The sequence below is a fragment of the Sceloporus occidentalis genome, unplaced genomic scaffold (genome assembly GCF_023333645.1).
Source record: "Sceloporus occidentalis isolate IW3139 unplaced genomic scaffold, rSceOcc1.0.p SCAF_22, whole genome shotgun sequence".
Classification (NCBI taxonomy): Eukaryota; Metazoa; Chordata; class Lepidosauria; order Squamata; family Phrynosomatidae; genus Sceloporus; species Sceloporus occidentalis.
Genome location: NW_028317002.1, coordinates 9,945,184 through 9,970,624, shown reverse-complemented (window position 1 = coordinate 9,970,624; position 25,441 = coordinate 9,945,184). Strand labels below are relative to the sequence as shown.

At 39.7% G+C, this 25,441-nt stretch overlaps 3 protein-coding genes across 3 annotated transcripts in view; 1 reads left to right on the top strand and 2 right to left on the bottom strand.

Moving 5' to 3' along the window:
* Nucleotides 1–5,977: 5,977 nt before the first annotated feature.
* On the bottom strand, nt 5,978–13,356 carry LOC149300995 (glyoxalase domain-containing protein 4-like). Its single transcript, XM_089484620.1, has 9 exons — nt 13,267–13,356; nt 11,921–11,970; nt 11,104–11,224; nt 10,715–10,859; nt 9,880–10,016; nt 8,397–8,483; nt 7,501–7,614; nt 6,829–6,915; nt 5,978–6,043 (listed from the first exon to the last, which is right to left on the bottom strand). The coding sequence occupies exons 1-9, from the start codon at nt 13,354–13,356 to the stop codon at nt 5,978–5,980; spliced, it is 897 nt and encodes a 298-aa protein (XP_089340746.1).
* Nucleotides 13,357–13,689: 333 nt separating this feature from the next.
* On the top strand, nt 13,690–16,892 carry LOC149300994 (rRNA methyltransferase 3, mitochondrial-like). Its single transcript, XM_089484507.1, has 4 exons — nt 13,690–14,018; nt 14,890–15,134; nt 15,373–15,540; nt 16,360–16,892. The coding sequence occupies exons 1-4, from the start codon at nt 13,690–13,692 to the stop codon at nt 16,890–16,892; spliced, it is 1,275 nt and encodes a 424-aa protein (XP_089340633.1).
* A 6,040-nt stretch (nt 16,893–22,932) lies between these two features.
* Nucleotides 22,933–25,441, bottom strand: part of NXN (nucleoredoxin) — a 59,781-nt gene continuing 57,272 nt past the window's right edge. Inside the window, exon 8 of the mRNA XM_089484636.1 lies at nt 22,933–23,115. Within this exon, the coding sequence (XP_089340762.1) occupies nt 22,933–23,115 (183 nt within the window). The remainder of the gene's footprint in view (nt 23,116–25,441) is intronic.

The window sequence follows — 25,441 nt, the reverse complement described above, 5'->3', positions numbered from 1 at the left end:
CAGTCCTTAAGGGGTTCGAATTCCTTCATTATTATTTTTTTCTTGCTATTTAACAATAATTGTAATGTCTGTCTGCTTCACAAACCACGTGACAGCTACTCCCGCAAAGTGTCCGTATGCGAGGGCTACACCGTTACCGTTACTGACACTCTAACTGCCACAGTCACACGGCTCTCGCGCCTGTACCTCTTTCGTTAGAAAGCAGGTGAAATCCCGCACACGGGCTACAGGAAGCGGCGGGTCGCACTAAGCACCTTTCCCCCTCTCCAGATGCGTGACGTCATTAGCATGCGCGAGGTGATGCACGCATTGCTACTGACCGTTCGTTCCCTGTTGTCAGGCTGAGCATGTCGTGTTTGTCTCCCGTATGCCTTTTTTTATTTTATTGATTTATATAAACTGTTTGGCGTCAGATTATCGCTTTGGTTATATATTATATACATATATGTTAATTTGTGTATAGCTAGATCATCATCTTTGTCTCTTCACCACCAGGCTTCATGGAGTACCCTATTCCAAGTGTCCCTGTTTTAGGAGGGAAAAATCCAATCCCTCTATGCTTTTTCCTCCCCTGATGTCCCTTGTTTGCATGAGTGCAGAATGTTTGCTGAGTGTATTGCATGCGTTTATTGGTATTAACACCTGTTATTGTCAGTTTAGTACATTTTCAATTGAAATGATAGTTCATTCACTTTTCCCCTTCTGTAGTAGTGTTATGGAAAATGCTTGTGCTGCAGAAGTTATACGCAGTACGATGGGTCATCCTGATTAATCAAATCATTTTGGACCCTAAGTATATAGGCAGTTACCTTGCAGTGACTTGGCTGTAGTGTACAAGTCACCCAAACCGTTTCTCTCATCATTGCATGTATTTATTGAAGCGTATGCATTTTGTATTCAATCAGTGTAATTAACGGTGTCCTCAATTAGAAAGTGTGTTAACATGAAAAAGAGTTCAGGATTATTGGAAGAAACTGCACCCGAGGTAGGGTACCTGCTCCACCATTCCAGAAATTAATAGAAATTACTAATAGTGATGTCCGGATCATGAACGAATCGTTCATTTGATCCGGTTCTTTTTAGTGATTCGGATGAATCGGTTCACTAGACTGAACGATTCATTTGTAGCGGTTCAGTCTGTGAATCATGCAGCTGTAACCTGATCCTAGAGCTGTGAGTCATCTGCAGAGCACTCAGACACAGACTCTGGGGTCAGGTTACAGCTCATTAATTCACACAGGAACGATGTCTCATAGAGTCGAAGAGTCGAAAGATCCGATGATTCGAATCTTACAGGGATCCGGATCTTACAGAGATTCGAATCATTCAGAGAATATTACTGATACCATACTTTTATAAATAAATACATTAATAATGTTCACACTGCCCCAGGATTTAGATTCCCCTGACTTGGCCCCCCTTTACCTATAAGTGCACCTACAGTTAACTTTATTAAATTAATTAAATTAACCCTCAGTCATCAGCATAAAATTAACCCTTATACCCCATCAACCATAACTGCCCCTGAAATTAACCGTAAAGATCCCATTAACCATAACGGCCCCTGAAATTAACCCTAAAGACCCCATTAACCATAACGGCCCCTGAAATTAACCCTAAATACTCCATTAACCATAACTGCCCCTAAATTAATTGCATGTACTCCTGATAAATTACCTAATAAATTGGTATGGTTGATGGGGTCTTTAGTGTTAATTTAGGGGCAGTTATGCTTAATGGGGTGTTTAGGGATAATTTAGGGGCAGTTATGCTTAATGGGGTGTTTAGGGTTAATTTGGGGACAGTTATGCTTAATGGGGTGTTTAGGGTTAATTTGGGGGCAGTTATGGTTAATTTTAGGGGCAGTCATGGTTGATGGGGTGTTAAGGGTTAATTTAGGGGCAGTCATGGTTGATGGGGTGTTTAGGGTTAATTTAATTAAACTTAAACAGTAACTCAGTAACTCCGTGCAGGCACACTGAGTGATCCGAAGATTCGGATCATGAATCGGATCATTTCAGTGAACGAATCGAAATGATCCGATTCACTTTAATGATCCGAACTTCCCATCACTAATTACTAAAAGGAGAAATTACTCATCAAATGAAATCCCCAACACGCTGAACCATCAGGCACCACCAGGGAAGCTTGCCGTCGCAAACAATACCACACACCATAATATTTTATAAGAGGGTGCAGCAAATCCCACGAGCCAGGTGGCATATTTCTCCTGGATTTTTAGATCTGGCTAAAGTTTTTTTGTGCCATTGTATATTGGTCTCTACGAGGGTACCTCTGTCTAGCTATTGACAATACCAATTTAGGTACCGGTATATATGTGTCTGGGTTGTTACTTTTTTTTTTTTTATCCAGCACTGAGGGTCAAATACACAATGAATTAAATCTTCTTCCACACATAACTGGACTTACTAATGTACTGCTCTGATAATGTACATCTGGCCCTGGGATCTGATAATTTAGTTTTACAAGGAATGTATATCCAAGATCTACAGATTTAAAAGATGTCTGTTTAGTAGTTAAGACCAAAAAGGTATTGCATTTCTATATAAGGTGGTATCCAAAATGGTAGTTCCGAGATGACCACATAGGGCGGCTGGCAATATCTAGCCAGAGTTTTTTTTTTTATCAGTACTATTTTGCATTGCTATAGAAGTTTAAGGAAAGTGTTAAATAGGTCTTATTCTTTGTGGCTGGAAACTCTATCACATAACATGGATGGCTTTAAAGTACTGCCACGTAAAAGAGTTATTCAAGAATTGTGGGAGGTTTTTCTTTGTTCTGACCCAGGATTTAACAAACGCATCTACTGTTTGCCAGCGTGCATGCATGTTATAATCACGAAATGAAAAAGGTGTTAATGTACACGCTTTATTGGTAGCACTGCTGTGTCCCTTTAGTTACTTTTCAATTGGCATTACAAAGTTAAGCCTGCCAAATCCCAGCCCTCCAAGCCTACACCATTCTCTTCTTGCATATCTCTCTTTATACACTAGTCACAAACCACTTCCCTTATTGGCCATCTGAAGACTCCAAGACTTCCTGGGACTTAACCCCTTCGTGACAAAGGCTGATTTTACTTTTTGTACCCTTTGTGACAATGGCCGTTTTAACATTTCTGCGCTGCTCGTGTTTAGCTGTAATTTTCTTCTTTCCCGTTTACTGAACCCACACACATTAGATATTGTTTTTTTCAGGACAAGAAGGGCTTTCTTTAGATGACATTGTTTTGATTGTATCATATTATTTACTATTAAAAAAGTATAAAATATGGTGAAAAATTTAGAAAAAAATGACTGTTTCTAACTTTTAGTTGAAAAATCTTTTACTCATCTATAAAAGGTAATAAAAAAACCTGCTAAATAGATTCTACTATTTGTCCTGAGTTTAGAAATACCCAATGTTTTTATGTTTTTTTGCTTTTTTCTGCACGTTATGGAGCAATAAGTACAGGTAGCGTTTTGCTATTTCAAAGCCATTTTTTCCAAATCTGGTAATTCTTCCCCCCATGTGCCATTTCGGGTATCTTTGAAGCCGGCCAATGCAATTTACCCCATCAAGTCATATATTTTTGAAAACTAGACAGCCCAGGGTATTCCAAATGCTGGTATTTTAACCCTTTCCAAGCACTTATTCTACCATCAGCCTTTGTCAAACTTTATGGTAGTAATTTTTTTGCATTTGTTTTTTCACACACATTTTACTTTAGGTATAAATAAACAGGTTCTGGTATATGTCACTATCAAAAAACACCCCAATATGTGTTTAGCAACATCTCCTGAGTACAGCGATACCTCACATGAATGATTTTGCCTGGCTGTTTGGGGGCAAAAGGGCCACATTTGGGGCATGCACATTTTTCAATGTTGCACTTTGGCATTTGGGGATCCACTGCCCATGCCCTATTTGGTACATCTTTGAGCCGGGCCATTTCAGTGTGCCCAATAAAGCTATATATTTTTGAAAACTAGACACCCCAGGGTATTTCAAATGCTAGTATTTTAACTCTTTCCATGCACCATATCTACCACCAGTCTTTGTCAAACTTTGTGATAGTCATTTTTTTCCATTTGTTTTGTCACGCACATTTTACTTCAGGTATGAATTAAAAAGTTCTCGTATATGTCACTATCACAAAACACCCCAATATGTGTTCAGCAACATCTCCTGAGCGCAGTGATACCCCACATGAATGATTTTGCCTGGCTGTTCGGGGGCAAAAGAGCCACATTTGGGGCATGCACATTTTTCAATGTTGAACTTTGGCATTTGGGGATCCACTGCCCATGCCCTATTTGGTACATCTTTGAGCCGGGCCATTTCAGTGTGCCCAACAAAACCATATATTTTTGAAAACTAGACACCCCAGGGTATTTTAAATGCTGGTATTTTAACTCTTTGCATGCACACATTTTACCACCAGCATTTTTTTAAAGTTTGCAGTAGTATTTTTGTGTGTGTATTTTTCCCACACACACCTACTTTATGTATGAATTTACAGCTCCTGGTATATGCCGCTGTCACACGACACCCCAATATGTGCTCAGCAACATCTCCTGAGTACAGTGATACCCCACATGCATGGGTTTGTCATTTTTGGGGGGAACTAAAAGGCCACATTTGGTACGTGTGCATTTTTCTAATTGGAAATTAGATGTGTGGCCATCCTTCCCGCCGTGTTAATTGGGACCTTGTTGAACCCGGCCAATTCAATTTACCCCATCAAATCATACATTTTTTAAAAGTAGACACCCCATGGGCATTTAATATGCCAGTATTTTAACTCTTTCCATGCGAGAATTGTTTTAAGCTAATGTGCTAATTTTAGGACTTTTAATTTTTTTTACATTTTTTTTCAACTTGAAGGTTCCCCTGATAGTGACATCAGTGGGAAATTATTTTTACATTTTACTGGTTTTTTACTATTTTTTTTCTAATTATTATTAATTTTATTTTATTTTTAATTTATTTTTTCTAATCACACTGTGATTAGAAAGCTGAGCTCCATTGACTTGCATGGTTGAATGCAGTACCTATATTCAACCTGCAAGTGGAGCCAGAGTTCTCTAGAGGGTCTGGAGACCGTCTAGCGAACTTTTTAGACTTTATTGTTTTTCTGTATTGAATTTTCCCGGACCGCCGCCATCTTGCAGATGGCGAAGATCACCGGCAGCTGCGGCTGTGACCGCTCTCCGGAGCGGTCACAGTCCATCCCCAGGTAAGTGTTTGGTGTCGCTGGATGCCTCCTGATCGAGGCATTCCAGCGACACCATTTAAGTTTAGGAGGCGATCGTTGATCGCCTCCTAAACGCTTTTAAAACGGGCGTCCGCCGCCATACAAAGTATGGCGGATGTTGACGCCCCGGGGAGGGGCCAGAGATGGCCCCTTTGTGCCGATAATGGCGTTGCTGAATGCCTCGAGGTCGAGGCATTACAGCAACGCCGTTTCGGTGCAGAAAGCGAAAATAGATCGCTTTCTGCACCTGTTTAATGACGTGCCGGTCCTGGCACGTCATTTGTCGTTATCGACATGAATTTCCGTGACGTGCCCGGACCGGCAATTGTCATCAAGGGGTTAAACCAGTTCTTTCTAATAATTGGGAAACGGAAACACCAATAGTATGTAGTTAAGGAATATGCGTAATAGTGCGGCACACCAAGGCAGCATTAAGAAACCTTTCACTGGACTAGAACTCCCACCACGGGCTGTTGGGAGGTCAAGCGTAATGGGCTTAGTAACTGCCAAACAAGGACATTGTAGATTGTTAATGACTGGATTTCCACAAGGTCTTACTACAATTCCCATTATTTCCAGCCAGTAGTCCAACACAGCCGCATGAAGGTAGCGGAATGTATCAGTTACATTTTTATACGGATTATAAAGCATTCATGATTTTATTTCTTTAAAGCACTGGCCAGGAATGCTTCCACATATTGTATACAGCTGTGTCATTTTCACCTAGGCTGAAGGCTTCTGCATTTTGCGCTTTGCAAACCACTCTTCACTCTTGTCAGATGCCATTGCCTGGAGAATGAACAGAAATAAATTACTAGACATCTAATAGTAATATATCCCTTTTTAGTAACATTTTCCCCTTTTTGCATCCAACATGGAACCATATTGCACACTATGACAAACATCACTGATGCTTGCATACACTAAAATGAATGGTCTGTTAATATTCAAACATAACTGGCTTCTACAAATTCATAGCGCTATATCAGGGGTGTCCAACCTGCGGCCCTCCAGCTGCTGCAGGACTACATCTCCCATAATGCTCTTTCAGCTAAGGGGCTGGCTGAGGAGGATGGGAGATGTAGTCCTGCAGCAGCTGGAGGGCCGCCGGTTGGACACCCCTGCGCTATACGGTTTTCAACTGAGAGAAAAAAGCTAATTCCTGCAACTTTCAAAAAGGGTTCAGCAATTACACCAGTCATAAAGGGGATAAATGCGAATACGAAAAGCGAAAGCCATCCCTTTCCATTTGCAAATAAAGTTTAACTAAAAGGAAGTGATGACAGTGAAACTGCACACATGGATGTCTTCCAAGAGCTTCTACAATGTCAACATCTAGTACAAACAGAACACGTGTATTGTTTCCAGCTCATATAATAAAGTTCTGCGGGAGGCTAATAAAGGGGGCCCATACGACTGTTTAGAACTACATTTGAGGCATCCACAAATGCCCCTAAAAATATAAAGTATAACATTAACCATTGATGACCGTTTGTGAGAGACCGGTTCTTCAGTATGAATAATTATATAATTAATGTGTGTGTGCGTGTGCGTGTGCGTGTGCGTGTGCTTACATCGTTTAGAAGTTTGTCCGCGTTGGGATCAGTCTGGGAGAGCTCTCGAAATGCTTCATCGCCAACAAAACAAATTTCATGTCCATCCTAAAAATGAAAAATAAAGTAATATAAATATAATTCAGTTTCTAAAGATTAGTGAAAAATTCCAATTTGCTTTGTATTCCAATGTTTTACACTTTGCTTTACTGGCTGTAAAAGTCAGTTATAACAGCCTTGCCCATAGTTTGCTTAAAACGCCAAGTTGACAGAAGGATTAATATTGCCAGATATCTTATTCCAGCTGTCATCTGCCAGCTTGGACTGGTAACCTGAAAACATCTTCACTAACGTTTCCTCCAACCACGGCATAAATCAGGAGGGGGTTCCTTTTTTGTGCCAAACATCCCTGTTGCTCTTATATTAAACTTTTCTAATAGAGAAACATGTTTAAAGTTTACTTCAAAATGCTTCAATGTGGTCAGAGTCACCAAAAACATTGTCTTACCCTGACACTTTACTTCACTTAACTAAATAATGTATAGTTTGAAATGTAACCTTTGGTACACGATAAACGTGGACAAGTCACATGGACCCCAATGGACCATTCCTGCTCCGTGTTGCCAACTCTATCCCAGAACTTCTGCTTATGTACAGAAAGTATAGTTGCTTATGAAATAATGCAGTCCTTACAGGATCAGCCAGAATCACAACTTGGACTGTAGCTTTTCCAGGTGTGTCCAGGCTCACGAGTGGAGTTAATATCTTCTGGTTCTCTTTTTTCATCTGAGCCTCAATGCCTGGGAGCTTAGCAAACAATGAGAGAGGAAAGAAATCAGCCACACCTCTTAACATAATTCAGCAGCACAACAATGACGGCCTTCCACAGAACCCATTACAATTTAGAAGAAAAGACCTTGTTATCACTACCTCATCAACATGAAGTTTATAACGAATTAATAATGTATTCAACAACTAACTTCCAATTATAGGCATGACAGATAAAACATATCTTTCCACGCTTGGAATGACGCACCTTAAAATATATATAATTTGTGTTCTGGTGAATTGAAATGGGCATGGTTTTTTTTTCTATGCATCTAACCTCATATACCATAATTTTTATGGATTTATTACATCACAGCAGTTTTTTTTGCTACTGCTGGAAACTACCATATGAAATTCTGGTGTAAATAGCAGTAAAACATTATACACATGAATCACTTGGTGGAAAGTTGTAGGCAAAACAAGCCAGTTATGACCCTTATCATAGTTTTAACTCACTGAATGAACCCCACTGACCTGTCTCTCTCCATCAGACAGTGCTAGGGAAGTTTTGGGGGCACACCTGGCATGGCACAATGTCTGATCCCCTGCATTTTAGCAGAAGTCAGATTCCCCCCCCCCAATTAGCTGGTAGCATGTCCTTTAGGCAGCAATCTGATTTTCTTGTAACTATTTTAGATAGTCTGAAAGGAGTTAAAAATACATGTTTTAATTTTCAAGTGAAGTTCTGCTTTTGCTGCGAATAGGTAATTTCTTACAAGGATGAAGGTGCTCAATATAATCCTCCACTAATTAATTCAAACCTCATCCTTAGGGCAGGCAAATGCGATTCTCCCAAAAGCTGTTCCATGGTCCACAGTTCTACCAATATCCTGAAGCTCCAGCTTGCACTGCAGTGGAAAAAAAATACATTAATCCTACACCCTCATGGGTGTTCTGTGTGTGTGTGGGGGGGAATTCTACCGCTTTACAGTTTGTTATAGAAATAAAGTGCAATATATTTAATGATAGCAATTTGTTTTTTCCCATTAAACCATGCCTGGGAAACCAGTGTTTTCACAAAAACTATTTGTAACTAAACTAATAAAAACGACTTTTGTGTGTGTGGGGGGGGGGGGACAGTTAATATATTATTGTTTATATATGTCTATACTCAAACTAAATAAGCAGGCCCGGACTGGCCATCGGGCAAACCGGTGGGCGGGGCCGCGGCAGGGCTGGATTGACTTAGGAGCTGATGGAGCTGCAGCTCCAGGCCCCTACCTTAAAAAAGGCCCAGTCAGGACCGAACTGACTGGGCCTATGCGGCCTCTACGGCCGCATTAACGCAGGGCATAAGGGGCACCAGCCCCTTAAGCCCGCCGCAACTGCGACCGGGTCCGCCACTCTAGGGGGACGGGAAGCCCCCACCAGGGCCGGCCTTACGGGTGTGCGGCCGCACAGGGTTTAAATTAAAACATCGGGGTTTTTTTTTTAACTTTATTTAACATCCTCCATGTTAAATAAAGTTTTTGTTAACTTTATTTAACATGGAGGATATTAAATAAAGTTAAAAAAAACCCCTGATGTTTTAATGTAAGCCCTGTGCGGCCGCAGACCCCTAAGGCCGGCCCTGGTGGGGGCTTCCCGGCCCCTTAGAGTGGTGGACCCGGTCGCAGTTGCGGCGGGCTTAAGGGGCAGGTGCCCCTTATGCCCTGCGTTAATGCGGCCGTAGAGGCCGCATAGGCCCAGTCAGTCCGGTCCTGCCGCGGTGCTCCGGCAACAAGGTAAGTAGGGTGAGGGAGAGGGGTGCAGTGAGAAGGGGCAGAGGGGGGGGTTAGATAGTGAGAAATGGTGAGAGGGGATAGATAGTGAGAGGGGGTACATAGTGAAAAGGGGGAACATAGTGAGAAGGGGCAGATAAGATGGGGAGAGGGGGTAGTGTGAATGTGTATGAGAATGAATGAATGAATGAATAAATGTGTGGATGAATTGTGTGAATGCGTATGACAATTAATGAATTCATGTGTGGATGAATTGCTTGAATGATTTGTGAGACTGCATTAATGAATGTGTTAATGATTTGTGTGAATGAGTAAATGCAAAGATGGTACATGAAGGGTGGGCTTTAACAATAAATAAATAAATAAATAAAAATGGGCTGCTCGGGCTTAAATACCCGGGCCTATTTTTTGTCCCAGTCCCGGCCTGTAAATAAGTATAATGTATAACAAATTTATATAACGGTTTGATGACTAAAAACCAGTATTAGTGACTCTAGGAATAATATTTAAAAGAAGAAATTACCTGGTTATCTGCATACCCCAAGAGAACATTCTTTTTTGACTCATCCTTGTTAAAAACAGTCATCCCCAACAAGCCAGACCAATAGGCTATAGATTTCTGAAGGTTTGATACAGCAAGGGTCACTTTTTGCACAGGATCTGCAAAAAAAAAAAAAAAACAACAACCAAGAAGCGCATTTGAAAAGATTTTTGCTTTGTAGAATCTGACACAAGCACCTCAGCTAAAGAAAAACAGACATATCTGTGTATATTTTAATATTAAAGGGGAAACATCACAGCCTTTAGCATAACTAAATTATAACTACACATTGCTTGTGTTTTTTGTTGGACAATTAGCGTGGCAAGTTTGCGCATTATCTAATGGATTTCAAATGCAGAAGCTTCAACCCATCATTACAAATGCTGCCTTTGTAATCATTCATCAACAGTTACAAGCTTAACAAGGTTGGAGATAAGAGAATGGGCAGGAATAACCATGTACATCTTTAAATAGGATTTAAAAAAAACAAAAAACCTTTCCTCTTGGTATACATAAAAGTAGATTTTTAATGAAAAGAAAATTGCTAATTTTAATAGGTAAAAACCATTGCATAGGTCTACTTAGCATGGAGAATTGTCAAAATTGGGAACAGAGATTCCCACAAAAGATGTTAAGGCAATGTGCCAACTAGAATAGGGGCCTACGGAGAAATCTTAGTAATATAAGATGGCCTTTTATACACTGAAAACCAGGATCTGTCCACGTCAGTAACAGTTATAACAACCACTCTATTATTATTCACACAAAATATAGCCAAATTGCTAACCATTCCATAACAATAACTAGTTTCCTTTACCTGGTTTGGCTTGGTCTTTGTCTTCCAAATAGAACTTATATCCTCCTGGAGCTACAGTCTCAAATACACCAGCAGATACTTCAGATAATGGCCATTTCAATTGTCTTGCATTAGCTATAGCCTGATTGCAGTGAAGTGTGATCCCCTGATGATGAAATAAAAAGAGGAACCCATATGTTACTTACTGAAGTATGCGTTTGTATTGTGTTTGCATTTCAACTGTCTGAACTCACTATACATTATAAAGGGCAAAGCGCAATAAGGTTCTCGACCAAGAAGAACCGGCTCTGCATAATGCAGTTAACGTGACTTAAAGCCTTCAATGTGAAATCACAAATATCTTTTCTAGAAACATAAAGAAGTTAGCTCTGAGTAGCCAACATACTTACCAAAAAGTCATCACCTAGACGATACTCTCCAACCCCATAGTTGTAGGTCAGTTCAACAACAAAATGGCTATCCTCAGATCCATAACCAATCATTGTTTTACTCCACTTTCCATCATAAGGGCTGCAAAATAACACACAATAGTGAATATAATTGCCTAAAGCTATATAGCCTATATAATACAAAATGTTTTTTTTTGTACAACAGGAAAGAGACAATAGATGAGCTTACTAGAGTAATGTATGTGTGCCCAGGTTATATATATAAAAAAGACAAGTTTCGCATACATATTTGTTAAAACTTGTGTCACTGATTCTTCTTTTTAATTTTCTGCACAGAAATGTATCTATTAACCCACATGCTTATATGAGCTGAACAGTTGACAGTCTGAGCCGAAAGGTGGGGTTAAACAGAGCAATAAATGTGTAGGATGGGCGCAGAGCTCTGACTGGGACAATGGAAGACTCTTAAGCACCAAGGTATTCCCCCGAGCTAAAGAAAAAGCAACCTCTCAGTCAAGAAACGATAATCAGTCATCCACACATATCCTAGGGCAGGAGAGGGCTTGCAGGTGAAGCTAAGTGGCTCCTTGCCCCTTCCCTGGTAACTGGCACACATATTTACACACATCCTCACATTTGCACAAGCTTTCTCACACACATTCACGCTCACAAAACACTTGTACATACACTCTCACTCTAACATATAGCCATACATACAACATACTCCTTACCCTCTAACCCAGTCACTCCCTTCTTCAAAAGGGTTACATTTACATGACATATAACTTGTAGTGTGATTGAATATCTTTGTTCATACCCATTGCAAGTAGCTTTACAACCTTCCTCAAACTCCTCATGCCTAAGGACCTGTAACAGAGACATTCAATGTTTGAATTCTGTACTCAATATAAAAATACTTTATTAGGTAAACAATACAAAACAAATAAATGAACGGGCACAGAGGAAAGTATAACATATTTAATAAGCAAGCTAATGGCATTTAAAATTTGTAAAATAAGATATTTCATATTTTTCCAGGAAATGCTTGTTTATGCAGAACAAAAGCTTTCACTCTGGGTAAATGTCATAAAAAGCTACTGTGTTGCTAAGTGTTTCTGTGTTGTTTTATGTGATTAAAACCTTTATTATATAATACATGGTTATTTTATGAACTAAGACCACTTAAAAATATACTGCAAATTTGCACTAAAATGTGCTAAAAACCCCAAGTTTTTTTTTTTTGTTTTTTTTTAAATCACTTAACATTTATGTCTACCTTACGCTAAACTACAAAAATAATCACTATTCACAAAATTCAGAGGAACTATAACCAGAATTTTTTTATGTGTATGTTATTTTGTTAGTGTGTCAGTGTGCATGTGTAATTATGTTTCTGTGTTGGTGTGTGTGTGTAAGTATGTCAGTAACAAAATAAAAAACATAATCCTATATTGTTTGGCTGACCCCAAATTTATCAGCTCCTGGTAATCACCAATTCTGCCGGCTAAATGTAAAAAACATTAATTAGTTTAAATAAACTAATAAACATATTTATTGACCTGACTGGCCACACAGACTTTATCACATGAGCTGTGCCTGGATATTTTATGGTTAACTACAAGGCAGTATGATTACAGTTGAGTGTGGCCCTTTTGTAGATGGCTTATCCACAAAACGGGCGCCCTAAATTGGAATCATACTGCCTTGTAGTGAACCATAAAACCAGGGTGGCGAATCTAAACATAGCACTAATCATTTAAAACTGTTTTAAGCGACGCTAAGAAACAATTCTAATTCTTTAATAAGCAAATACTTTTTATTTATTTGAGAGGGTAGTAGACAAGACCCATAGCCTCCCAGCTGAAGCGGCAGCAGAGGAAATTAAAACATGCTTGGGGTAGGTATATGGCTCCTGAATCTCAGACGAGACAGAAAACCGAGTAATATTTGAGTCGTTACAATAGTAAAAAAAAATAGCTATTTAAAAATAAATTAAAAAAAAGTATAAATCTACATAATAGAAATCTATATAGCTATCTATGCATTGGACATGGTAAAGATGGAACGTGCCTAGAAAGTTCACATGGGTTATTCGTAAGCGCAGAAAGAAGAGGCATGCTTTGATTTCTAACTCTTAATAAGTTCCCAGGCCTCTGCCCTTACTTTCATGCCCAGCAGGTCTCTGTAAAACCTGACGGTCTGGGGTCGGTCTCCCACTTTGAGGACATAGTGCAGAGCTCTCCTACTCCCCATGTTTACTGCAGCAGCTGTCTTCCTTACAACCGGCGCTTTCTGATGACATCATCCACGTCGGTCACCATGGAGATGACGCTGCGTGCCCATTTTACAGGCGATTGACTTACAATTGTTTAGACTTCAGAATAATGCAAGTTGCACAGTGACCAGCAGTCATATTATACCGGAGTACACTCGCCCATATGTGTTACCCATTAATAATAATAATGATCCGAGTTTTATGAGTGAAATGCTTGCGGACATGGCACAATTTCCGCCACGCTCAATATGGCTGTTTGATTCCCTCCACTGACGTTGAAGGGCATGAGTCCGGTTACCTAAGTGACTGTCATGGCGGCGCTCATGCGGGGTGTGCTGCGGAGCGCTGGTCTAACGCAAGTAACGTTTACCGGGAGCATTCAGGCGAAGCGGCACGTGAGGGCGTTGCGGAGAACCCCCGTAAGAGTGATCCAGGCTGGGACTAGCCCCGGGGAAAACGAGCCGGTCCTACGGCTCCCTAAAGTTGCAGGAGAGCCGGCAGCATCCCGGGTAGATCGTACACCCGTTGTACATACCCCGGTCAGAGACCCCATCAGACACAACACCGACACTGCGGGACAAGCAGCGGAAGCACCGGAGCTGCACTTTGAAAAAGCTCATGCAGACGATAAACGTCTTAGGTAATAGCCACAGAGGCATGGTGACAGAGCTATCGCAGGGGGTTTACTTCACTGGTAGATAGGTAGAACAGCCTGCCAGCTGCGGTAGAGGTTATCACAGTAAGGGAACCTAATCATGCTTGGGCTAGGCCTAAAGCTATCCCGAATCTAAGACGAGACCAAGGACTAATTTAGGTCTGAGTCTTTACAGCAGCAAAGTTGGGCAGACTAGATGGACAGAATGCTTCTAATCTGCCAGCAAATTGTTTTCTATGTTTCTATGAATACGTTCAGAATTTAAAAGGAAGCAAAATGGCATTTTGAGCTTTTTTTCATGCACCCGTATACATTAGGTTATTGTATAGTTTTCAAAATCTATAAGTCACTACATGCAACGGCACACGTATAGAGTAAAGTAGGCACACGGAAAATATTACCTTTATTGGGAGAATTGGTGATTACCAGGGCCTGACAAATTTGGATTACGCATGCATACTGACACACTAACAAATTTACACAAAATAACCGGTTGGTAGAATAAAAACACTTAAAAGATACAAAAGTTGTGAAAAAGGAAACCTAAAATTCTAGTTCCTCGGAATTTGTGAATAGTAATTCTTTTTGTAGTTTAGTGTAAGGTTCAGATAAATGTTAAAAACTTATAATTTATATAATAAAAATATAAGATATATATATATATATATAATTTTTTTTCTAACCTTTGCACCAGAATCCCTTTATCGATAAACCTCAGTGTTCAGAAAGTGGAAACAGTATTAAGTTGCTCGTATTTAAGTATGTATTCATTTTGCATCACACCTTATTTTAAAAGGTATCTTCCCGCTCCCACTCAGCATTTGCTTTATTAGCGTTTTCCTGTCGATTTCAACAGCAAAGTAGTCTCGCTTGCGAAGTCCAAGAAGTTCCGGGATCGTCACGGCCAGGTGCTGCTGGAAGGCAGGCGGTTGCTGTCGGATGCTTTAGAGGCTGGCTCCGTTCTCAAGACGCTTTTCTTCAGCAGAGTCGATCATTTAAAGGAGCTGCCGGCTGATAAGTTGAAGAATGCCAAGCTTATCAAAGTGAAGTTTGAAGATATCAAGATGTGGTCTGATGTCGTTAGTCCACAAGGACTAATAGGTAAGTAAAACAGAAGCAGAAAAGACCACGTTCCTATAACCTTGGTGGTCAACTTTGCATATTTGGTGTTACTGTGATGTACCTTTCTCATGTATATGAGAGACAAGCTTATCTGTAGATAACATTAACCAGGGCCAGTATTTTAGCTGTGTTGAGGGTAGATGTTTATTTTTATTGTAATGGTGTTTGTTTGTTTTTTATATTAAATGTTATGTTAAACTTGAACTTACCTTCCCAGGTATTGTTGTAAGACCCGATCATGCAAAAATGAACTATCCAGTTGCACATCTAAAGCACTCATTGCCTCTGTCCCTTATCTGCGACAACATCCGTGACCCTGGAAACCTGGGGACCATCCTAAGGTGTGCGGCCGGGGTCGGCTGCAACAAAGTATTGCTCACAAAAGGTACCTTTACACCAGATATTGCCTTAACTAACCAGATGTGCTTATATGCTGCAGATGTGTTTAGTACATACAATTCAGAAAGACACGTCTGCAGCAGGTTCTTCAATTCAAAGTACTGCGGGAACTGCAGCCTCATAATATTAAGCTCTGGTGGTGCTCTGAAACAAGGGGGATCCCAACTCCCATCATCATGGCCAAATTAAAGAATAAAGGTTACGGCATACACCATAAAAAAAATCTTCTTTATTAAATACTTCCAAATTAGTAAATTATCAGCTAGTGCAAACCATGATAAGGTAGACAATCAGCTTACCACATGTTTTTAGGACGTAGAAAACAAAGCTTAGAAATGTATCGCTCAAGGTTTCAAAACTTTGCAGTATAGTTTTCAGATTTACAGATTTTTTTTTTGTGTGTTTACAGCACTTTACCTTGACATTGTGAGTTCATTCATGTTAACTCCGCGATCAAGTTAAACTGGTGTTTTCTAGTTAGTGATTCACTACTAGTTGACATTGGTTTCTACAAATTTGCTGGGAAAGGATTTCACTTAAGCTTCTAGCAGGTCTAATATTCTCATTAGTAATACAAACAAACAACAACATTTGTGATGCTGTTGTTTCTGTTGTTAGTATTGGCACCGCAATGGACAAGGCTATGACACTGATTATACAGAAGACGTTTGTTTGGGAGAGATTAAAAATATTTTTATCTCCTGCAGATGACTGTCCATGCTCTTTACTGAATCGCACCTTCTTTTATCAAGGTACATTTACTTTCAACTCTAGCATGAGCTCTGTTTTTTGTTTTGTTTTTTAGGTTGTGTGGATGCTTGGGAACCAAAAGTACTGAGATCTGGTATGGGTGCCCACTTCCGCTTGCCAGTAATCACCAGTTTGGAATGGGATGTTGTGCCTAACTACCTTACCGAGGACACCAAGGTGTTTTTGGCAGATAACATCAGTCCGGAGCGCTATAATCAACCGGAAGGTAAATTGGAGAACGAAAGTGGCCATGGTTGGGTTTCCAGCAATCCCAGGAGGATATATAACCTTCAGGAAGACTATGACTTTACTAGCAGTGATGAGGAGAGTGATGGTGAAGAGCATTATATCCCAGAAATTCAAACACAAAGGTATGATGAGCGTTGGGCCCAGAAGCCTAGTGCCCTAGTGATTGGAGGAGAGACACATGGCCTGAGTTTGGAGTCCCTGCTACTGGCTGAAAAATTCAGTGGCAGACGGCTCTTTATTCCCGTTGTTCCAGGTGTAGATAGCTTAAATTCAGCAATGGCGGCAAGCATCCTCTTGTTTGAAGGAAAAAGACAATTGCAATTGAATCTGAAAGTGTAGGTGCTACTTTTCTCCCGCTTTTTTTTTTCTTCTGAAAATACCTATTGTTGCATTGAGAAACAACTATGAAGAAGGCTTTTCTTGGAAATGTAATCAGGTGTCAGAGCCCCAATATACAATTGTGGTTTTCTTTTAGCACCCCCTTGGACCAAAGAGTCCCTTTGGAATCAACACACATGAGGTTATTTATAATAGTTTTTATTTTGGTTTATTAAAATGACTTCTCTTACATTACGTGTGTTTCATTTCCTTTACTGCTTGTTTTTATGACAATTCAGGAACTCTTAGGCACTTTATGGTGCCCACACTTTTTTTTGCCCCAATTGGTGAGTAGATACAGTGTAAGAAAAACAATTAAATACGTGCCTTTCCACCTGTGTTCTGTTTTGCCGTTTGACCTGGCATCTGCTTTTTATCATTTGCCTTTCTAAGAACTGGGAATTCAGTCACGCTATATAACCATGTGTTGCTTGGCCTGCCTTTAGATTCATTTACCCGAATATTGGGCTATAATATTTATTGAGTAATATTTAGCAATGAAATGTCACTGAATCCCCCAGTATTTTGTAGTGTGTATGTATTGGTCATATTAGCTGCACACTGTTTGTTTTGTACGCATAATAATTTGGGTATTATACATGTAATATGGATATTTATTAGAAAAATAATGGCAACAAATAAAGTTATAGTGCGATTACTACGTAATTAAAAATGACTGGTTAAATGATGCAAACATGGGACACATAGCACATAATTCATGTGAGGTGAGGATTCATTTTCCTCTTTATTTGCTCGTGCTTGTGTTATTTTATATGGATGTAGTAGGGTCTATGAAGAAGTACATTTTGTCTTTGCTGGATTTCCGTAAGGCCAGCATGGTATCCTGAATCACCCGGTGAACCTGATGGGATCTCATTTGTATATGTTCACATTCATAGTATCTATTCATTGTGCTAGCAAATCTATGAGTATCAAACTGAAAAAATGGTGACCGCTTTATTTTATTCCTGGCTCTAGGCTGAGCCTTGATCTCTGGGCTAAGCCCCCCTGGTCAGAGGGTTATCTTTTTACTTTGAAGGCTGGTTATGCTGGTGGCTCTGCTCGCCCGATGGTTTATGCTCCTCTACGCTGGATGATCTTTCAAAGGCCTGCTGCTGTTCCACTTTTACCTAGAAACTGCACCCATCTACCGTCTGGAGTCTGGAAGGACTGGACGATATATCCAGGGGAAATGTTAGAGATAAGGAAGCTGTTTGGAAGCTCTGGGGGTCGCTGCTAGCACACCCGGAGGACTTGTTTGGTCAGGATGTGTGGTGGTATCTAATATTAAGGCGTGTGTTCCGAGCCTCTTTTTCATGCCACAAACCAGAAGTATCCTCGGAATAACCTCTGTTGCAGTCCAGCGCCTTCCTTCAGCCGCCCCTTTTGCTTGGTGCACTATTTAAACAAGATCTGTGTTTTCCTCTGCTGACTTCTGCGTTTGGATTTATTTGTGGTGAAGCTCTTGCATCTTGCTCAAGTAAGTTGGCACCCCTTCTCATCTGGTGGGTTATCCTTTTTATGCTATATCCTGTATTTTTATACACTGATGTCAGATCCTGACTATGCTAAGGCTCCCTCCTGCTCAGGAGAAACCTAAAAGTGTACAGGATGTCACAAGCTGCTTCTGGATTCAAAAAAATAAATCATGTTCTTCATGTTTGAAAGCAGTTGCAGTTTCCGAACCCTTTGGTGGGAGGGAAATCCTATCCTGGCTAAAAAATAATATCTTTAAGCAACAGGTTGCCCTGGTTGCTGTGGATTATGTACACACTTCTGCTTCAGCCATGGGCCTGGCTTTCATCATGCACCAAGATGGCAATTTCTGGTTTGTGAGGAACTAGAAGCTCTGCTTGAAAAAAATGAGGGGATAAGAATTTCCTCAAAGGGAAAGTGTTTAAAAAAAAAAAGACTCAATCATCCTTTTTGTCAGTTAGTCCAGTGATTTCCTGGACTCTGATTCTAGATACCACAAATTCTTTAAAGAGCAAGGTTCCAGAGGAAGATCAGATTGCTTCTCTTTCCCCAAGACTCAACAAGGAATCAAGGCACAAATCTACCTGTAGGCAGCAGGCTCAGGTTCCTAAAATTAGAATGGTTCTCTCTCACTCTCCAAAGGCTACCTTCTAGGATTAAATGTACCTTTGCTAGATCTTGGCCATCTAAACTACATACTCATCTGCTACCATGACTCTGCTCACATGTATTAGAGCTTATTCTACTTGTGTGGTATCAACCTCTTGGGCAGAAAGATGCATGATATCGCCAGAGCAAATCTGTAAGACAGGTACTTGGGGAAGTAGCTCCAGCTTATTTTAAATATTTTTGCAAACTTATATTAAATAGTTTGCATTTAATTATTTCTACTCGAGTGATCTTTGTTATTCACTGAAGGTAACACTGAGGAGAAGGGTTTTATTCTTTTCCTACTCTCAGGTACAGAGCAATCTATTAAGTGTCAGAGGGGATCAACAGAGAAAAGGTAAGCAAAATGTTTTTCCTTAAGCAGCACTACATTTGTTGGGATGCCAAAGGGGAACGATATAAGCAAAGATGTGTATTGATATAGACGTCTAAAGTCCCCATCAGAGGAGGTACCTACCTACGCAGGTTAATTATGTCTCTCAGTGAGCAATTGAGAAATATGATCATTTCATAATTCAGTCAAATGTTTATTTTTGTATGTATTTGTTAAAAGTTTATTTTTTTAATACAAGGAAAAGGAAGAGAAGACATCCTTGAGGTCAGTATTTGTGGCTAGAGCTAGAGACAGATGGAGCATTGCAAAGTACTTCTCACTCCTACAGTGCTGTGAAAAAGTACTTGCCCCTTTCCAGTTTATTCTATTTTTTTTTTTTATATTTGTCACACAAATGTTTCAGGTTATCAAACTAATTTTTATAAAAGGATAACCGAGTGTACACAATGCAGTTTTTAAATGATGATTTTATGTATAGAAGGAAAAAGCTTAACCCTAGCTGGCACTATGCAAAAAAAAAAGTAACAGCTCCATAAGCTACTAAATCAACCAATTAACAAAATGTGATTGATAATTGGGTTCGATTACACTAGATTCACCCAGACATGATTGCTAAGTGAAGCCTAAAAGGTCTCAAAAAGCAGCACATGATGCTGCGATTGAAACAAATTCAAGGACAGATGAGAAACGAAGCCATCTATCGGGCTGGAAAGGGTTACAAAGCCCTTTCTAAGGCTCTGGGCCTCCAGTGCCCCCCTGTGACAGCCATTTTTTAAAAATGGAGAAAACATTGAACTGGTGAACCTTCCCAGGAGTATCTGACATAACAAAATTCCTCCAAGAGCACATTAAGGACACATCCAGGAGGCCACAAACAAACCTAGAATAAGATCTAAGGTACTGCAGGTCTCACTTGCCTGAATTAAGGTCATTGTTCATGATTCCACAATAAGAAAGAGACTGTGCTAGGTCAATCTTCTTATTATATACGCATATATATTGCTGCACTTTGAGTATTGGATGTGTACTTCATACAGACATAATAGTACTTTATTATGTTTTCTCTTAAAGAAATTACCAAAAAAAGACTGCAAAAATTGCATATCTTGGAGAGTTGCAGGATGGCACAAACGGTTATTAGGGGCAACCACTTTTTCACATGGGAGATATAGGTTTTGATTCAATTTAAAAGGCACTTTCTCATATTAAAATTTAGTTGGATGATCTTCAACATTTAAATGTGACAAATAAGCAAAATAGAAGAAATGAAGAAGGGACGTATGCAGACACCACTGTATGTCTGCCCTCTGGCCCAAGACCTGAACCAACACAGGAATCGCCGCAGGGTCAACATAAGCAAGGGGTTCAATTAGCTGTGACGCTACATGTTTGCCTGCCGATGGAGTAAATTTCACTTATATATATATATATATATATACATATAGGTGTAGCTTCTACACCTGCTCTCTGTTATGCTATCAGATATTTGTAATTTCTCCTTTGGAGGAATTGTTAGCATTGGTGTAGAGTAGAAGGCTCCCAGTGTGTTTTTAGGATGTGATTTTAGGAGAACATATGTATGTTTATGGGTCATCCCCTGTGCAATAATATGGATCGTGTGGCTTGAAAAAACGCTGGGTGGAATACATGTACACTTTTACATGACCGTGTTAAACTGTGATTGATTCGCTGATCCCAACCTCTTCATTTAAAAGTTTTAGTATCGCAGTGGCCACTTTCTCAACTTCTCAATCAGCACTGGTTAATCTGCTGCTCCTTTGTTCACACACTCCAAGTGGATTCACTGTTAAACCAACAGATAACTTAAGTATCAGGTATCTAACTTAATATTTTGAAAGCTAAAGCTGACCTGCAGTAACAAATTGTCAAATATATTGTTTGGTCGCCCCCCCCCCCCTTTTCTATTTTAAGTTCTGAAAGAAATGTAAAATAGTTTTGGAGAAGTAGATTACATTTAGAAACATATTATGCTAGAGAATTATGGAAGATAAGTTAGATCTTCCTTTAGCACATGTTCAGTTTGGGGAATTAGTTCTAATATCGCTTAAAAAGCTTCAGAGTAGGACAAAGTAACTTTGCCAATTTAATAAGTGTTTTCAGAAATTATAGCATACGATCACAGGCTTATCCAGATTCTTCTTTGGGCCTCTAGATACCTTTGTTCATTTTACAGCATCAATTAAAATCTACTGTAATAAAAAAAATATATCCCTGTGCCAAATGTATTCTAGCTCTTAAAACGTTCTCCTCCGTGTGCATGAAGGCAGGTGCTGGGGTACACTGCACTTGGGCATTCAAATAATGGAGTGGCTTCCCTCTCTATGCTGTCAAACAAAGGGTCTGTTTCACCATGACAGGAGATCAGCACAGCAGTTGGAGGCGACTCCCCTGGCTACCAAAGTCTACTCCAAGCAGCACTGGCAGTGTGTTTTGATGAGATATACACACATTGTTCACCCTCAAGGCTTAGGTCTCCTATGCTCTGGGAATGATGAGCCTGGCAAATGGCATGAGTTATGTGGTGGTAGTGTGAGCACTCCGATTGTTGTCAGTCTGAAACTGACCGTAGTTATGTAGTCACTGTCTGTTGCCCAAGCATTAAAGCTCATCGGCTAGCAGTCAGGAAGTTATTTCTCGGAACGTACTTTCAGGACTGAGTAATACATTTATCATTCCAATCCTGTGGAGCTTTCAAATGATGTAACAAGATGGAAATTATATGAAAATTCTGAAGTGTGACTAATTTTTAATGAACCCTGCAAATATACATTCATAGTCCTTCATAGCAAATACATTATTTTTCAGAACAGTTACTATACTCTGTGATGTTACAGGAAATACGACGACAAGACATAGGTTTGTGATGTTCATGTAGCCCTGTACTAGATGTGCGAAAGCATATATACGTAACAAAAGAATAATTTACGTACGCATTACCACAAGTAGCACTTGGATGCTATCAAATATGGCGACTTTGATATAGCAGTCACTATGGCCAAAACCACTGTGAACTTGTTATATGCTATGTAGCTAGTGGGATTTCTTTTCCTTGATACAACGGTCAGTGGCTGAAGCTCAATAAAACATAGCCTAGAAAAATGTATTTACTGCAAAGTGTAACAAACACATTCTCACTCCTGAGGCTGCCAAACAGAGCAGAATATCAAAACCTGAAATGGGTAGTTTATTAGTAGGAAAGGTTGTTGGGTCTGGGTGTTCAGGTCTACCAGTTTGAACAGAGTACATGTACAAGTCTTGCCCTGGGATTGATCATGAAATCAGCTTCTGGCAAGAGATGTGGGTCCATAGGAAAGGTCTGTAGTCTTTAAAAACAAACAAACAAAAAAAAAAAACAACACACACAAAAGGCACCATGACAAGGCGTTCCAAACTGTGAAACTATTAAAAAATCCATTATGTGTGGCAAGAGGAAAAGAAGCAATGGTGGTTTTAAATAACGATTTCTTTTTTGCATGATATGAATATCGTAGCAATATCTTCTTAGATAGGCTCTGGCTTAAGTTTTTCTGCTAGGAAGTCGCTCACAAAGCTGTCCACAATTTCTGGAGTTATTTCTTCCACATCCATCACATACTTTGCCCTGGCAGACATGTCCAATATTGTCAGGAGAGGAGCTGCTTCAGGGAGGTTGGTGAAGTCCCTCAGGTAGTCTGTCATATCGTCCTGGAAGAAGCAAGTTTACATGATAAGCAAATGCTCTTACTTTATTTTCTTGGCATAAGTTTCCACAACTTCCACTAGAGGGCAATAACAACACAGTAGCCACTCTGCTAGCAAGAGGCTCTCTGTAGTCATGGGGCAATGCCAGGACAGTATTCTGAAAGATGAGAACATGGCAAGAGACACAGAACAGGAAATTCCAGGGTTAAGTATGTAGATACAGACAACACCTCTACAGGGGACGCAACAGGCTCTGTGCCAATCAAGATGTCAATGCTTAAAATGTGTGTATTTTAATCTGTCTACACTATGCTTTGCTAAAAGTGATGTCTTCCTATACACGTAAGTATACTGCAGTTGAATTAAACCAGCCTGGTAAGAAAATGGCACTTTTTTATTTTAGAATAACAGCTGTGTAAACATAATTTTCCAATTTGTTCCACACCATAAAATGGTTAATATTCATGAATCAGAACCATGTATCATCTGTGTTCTTATTGTTGTATGGGTTTTTGGAAATGATGACCTTTGACACATGCAATGCAAATAATAATGGATTTGACACAATTCAGGCATACTATGACTTTCCCATTTATTTTAAAATAGAAATAGTTTAATGGCAACACAACTTTTGCCTTTAAGGTCTAAATGAAAATATGCAGATCGGCTGAGATAATCCTGGCTGCCTGTCCTCATCTTAAAGCCAAAATATTACAGGAGTTTCATAGTATACATACATATCACCACCATATTTCAGATTTTTATCTCTAATAATGACACTTGAAACATTAAATATGAACAAAGAGCTTGAATTTGGATGGAGATAATGTCATGACACGGATGAAGAACGCAGTTTGTCACATTGAGGATCTGACAGCATCTTATGGGTGTAATCCTGAAACGACATATAATGCGCTCCTCCAATTTAAAATAAATTCCTGGTAAGTTGGACTGTGCAGCTGAAAAGAACCAGATGTGAAAACAAATACTGGAGCACCCCTTTCCTTACTGAATAACATGATAGATTGCAGGCCTGGAAAAGGAGGTTTAAAGTACATTCTGACCCACCTCTCCGGTAGTGTAACCGACAAAAAAACAGCCTTATATTACATTTTTGCACTAAATGAAAATATAATTATCATGTCCTGTGTTTGCATGGGGAATAGTAGATTTAAGCTTTGAAACAAGAAAAGGTCTCTGTAGTTTTTGAAGCCCAAATGTATGCGTTTAAGATGCTGATGATGCAATTTAAGAAGCAGGAATGGCAGAAATGGTACCCATTGATTTGTAAGGCTGCACTTTAGACCACCAAAATACTTCTATGTTAAGCACAACAAGGAACCAATAATGCAAGTTAGCCCTACTTATACATCTTCTAGTTATGGGGATTGTGCATCTGAATGTGTGTTTGCAGCATCACATACATAGGACACCGATGAGACTGCCAGCTCCCGCTGACCAGCAGTGCTGTCACATGTGGAGCTAAAGTACTTTTTTTAAGAACTATGCACTCATAACCATGGCTGGTTTTGTTATAGTTGTAACATGACTCCAGATTTGCTTTTAATTTCACATTTAATAAATGTAGCAACCCAGAAAGGGGAATGTGTTCCAGAAAAACACAACAAACTCCCAATGGACCTCCGTTCATCTATTTCACACAGTGGGCTGGAGTCAAGTTTCCTATTGTGTCTCTTCAACTCTGGGCAACCATTGGACACAAGCCTTCTAATGGTCTTTTCCAAACAGGACAAAATGAAGTGCCAAAAAAACATTTCATCTTATTTTATTTGCACTGTGATTGGACCTTGGCTCCCCCAGCTCAGTGTGACACCAAGGGTCCCAAAGTGACATGTTTTTTTTGTATGTATGGAGATCCTTGAACCATGCCAGGAAAGCTAAATATTCACAGGTTTAATAAAAAAATCATATTTCAACACGGTCTGATATAATTAAACTTGTGTAGTAAGATCTGTTGAAAATCAAAAGTTACATTTCCTTTTAATCTCGAACATAGCTGCTCAGCATGTCAGATTGTTTGCAGGAAAATTGATAAAATACCAGAAAAAAAAAGTAAGTTAATTTCTGGACATAACTAATACCAGAGGATAAATGCTAAGAAAAGAAAGGACTGCTATCAAAGTAAGGATCTGAGGTTTAACAATACAGCGGAACGTTCTGACATTTTTACATTCCCTGGAGAACCGAATCAGTCTTAAGCATAATGGATAAAGTATCAATTTTATGGGAAACCGGTCAAGGTTAAAGCAACAATTACACATTTTTGCAGATACTGGCAGACAACTAGGTAAACAGCCGTTTACAAAAA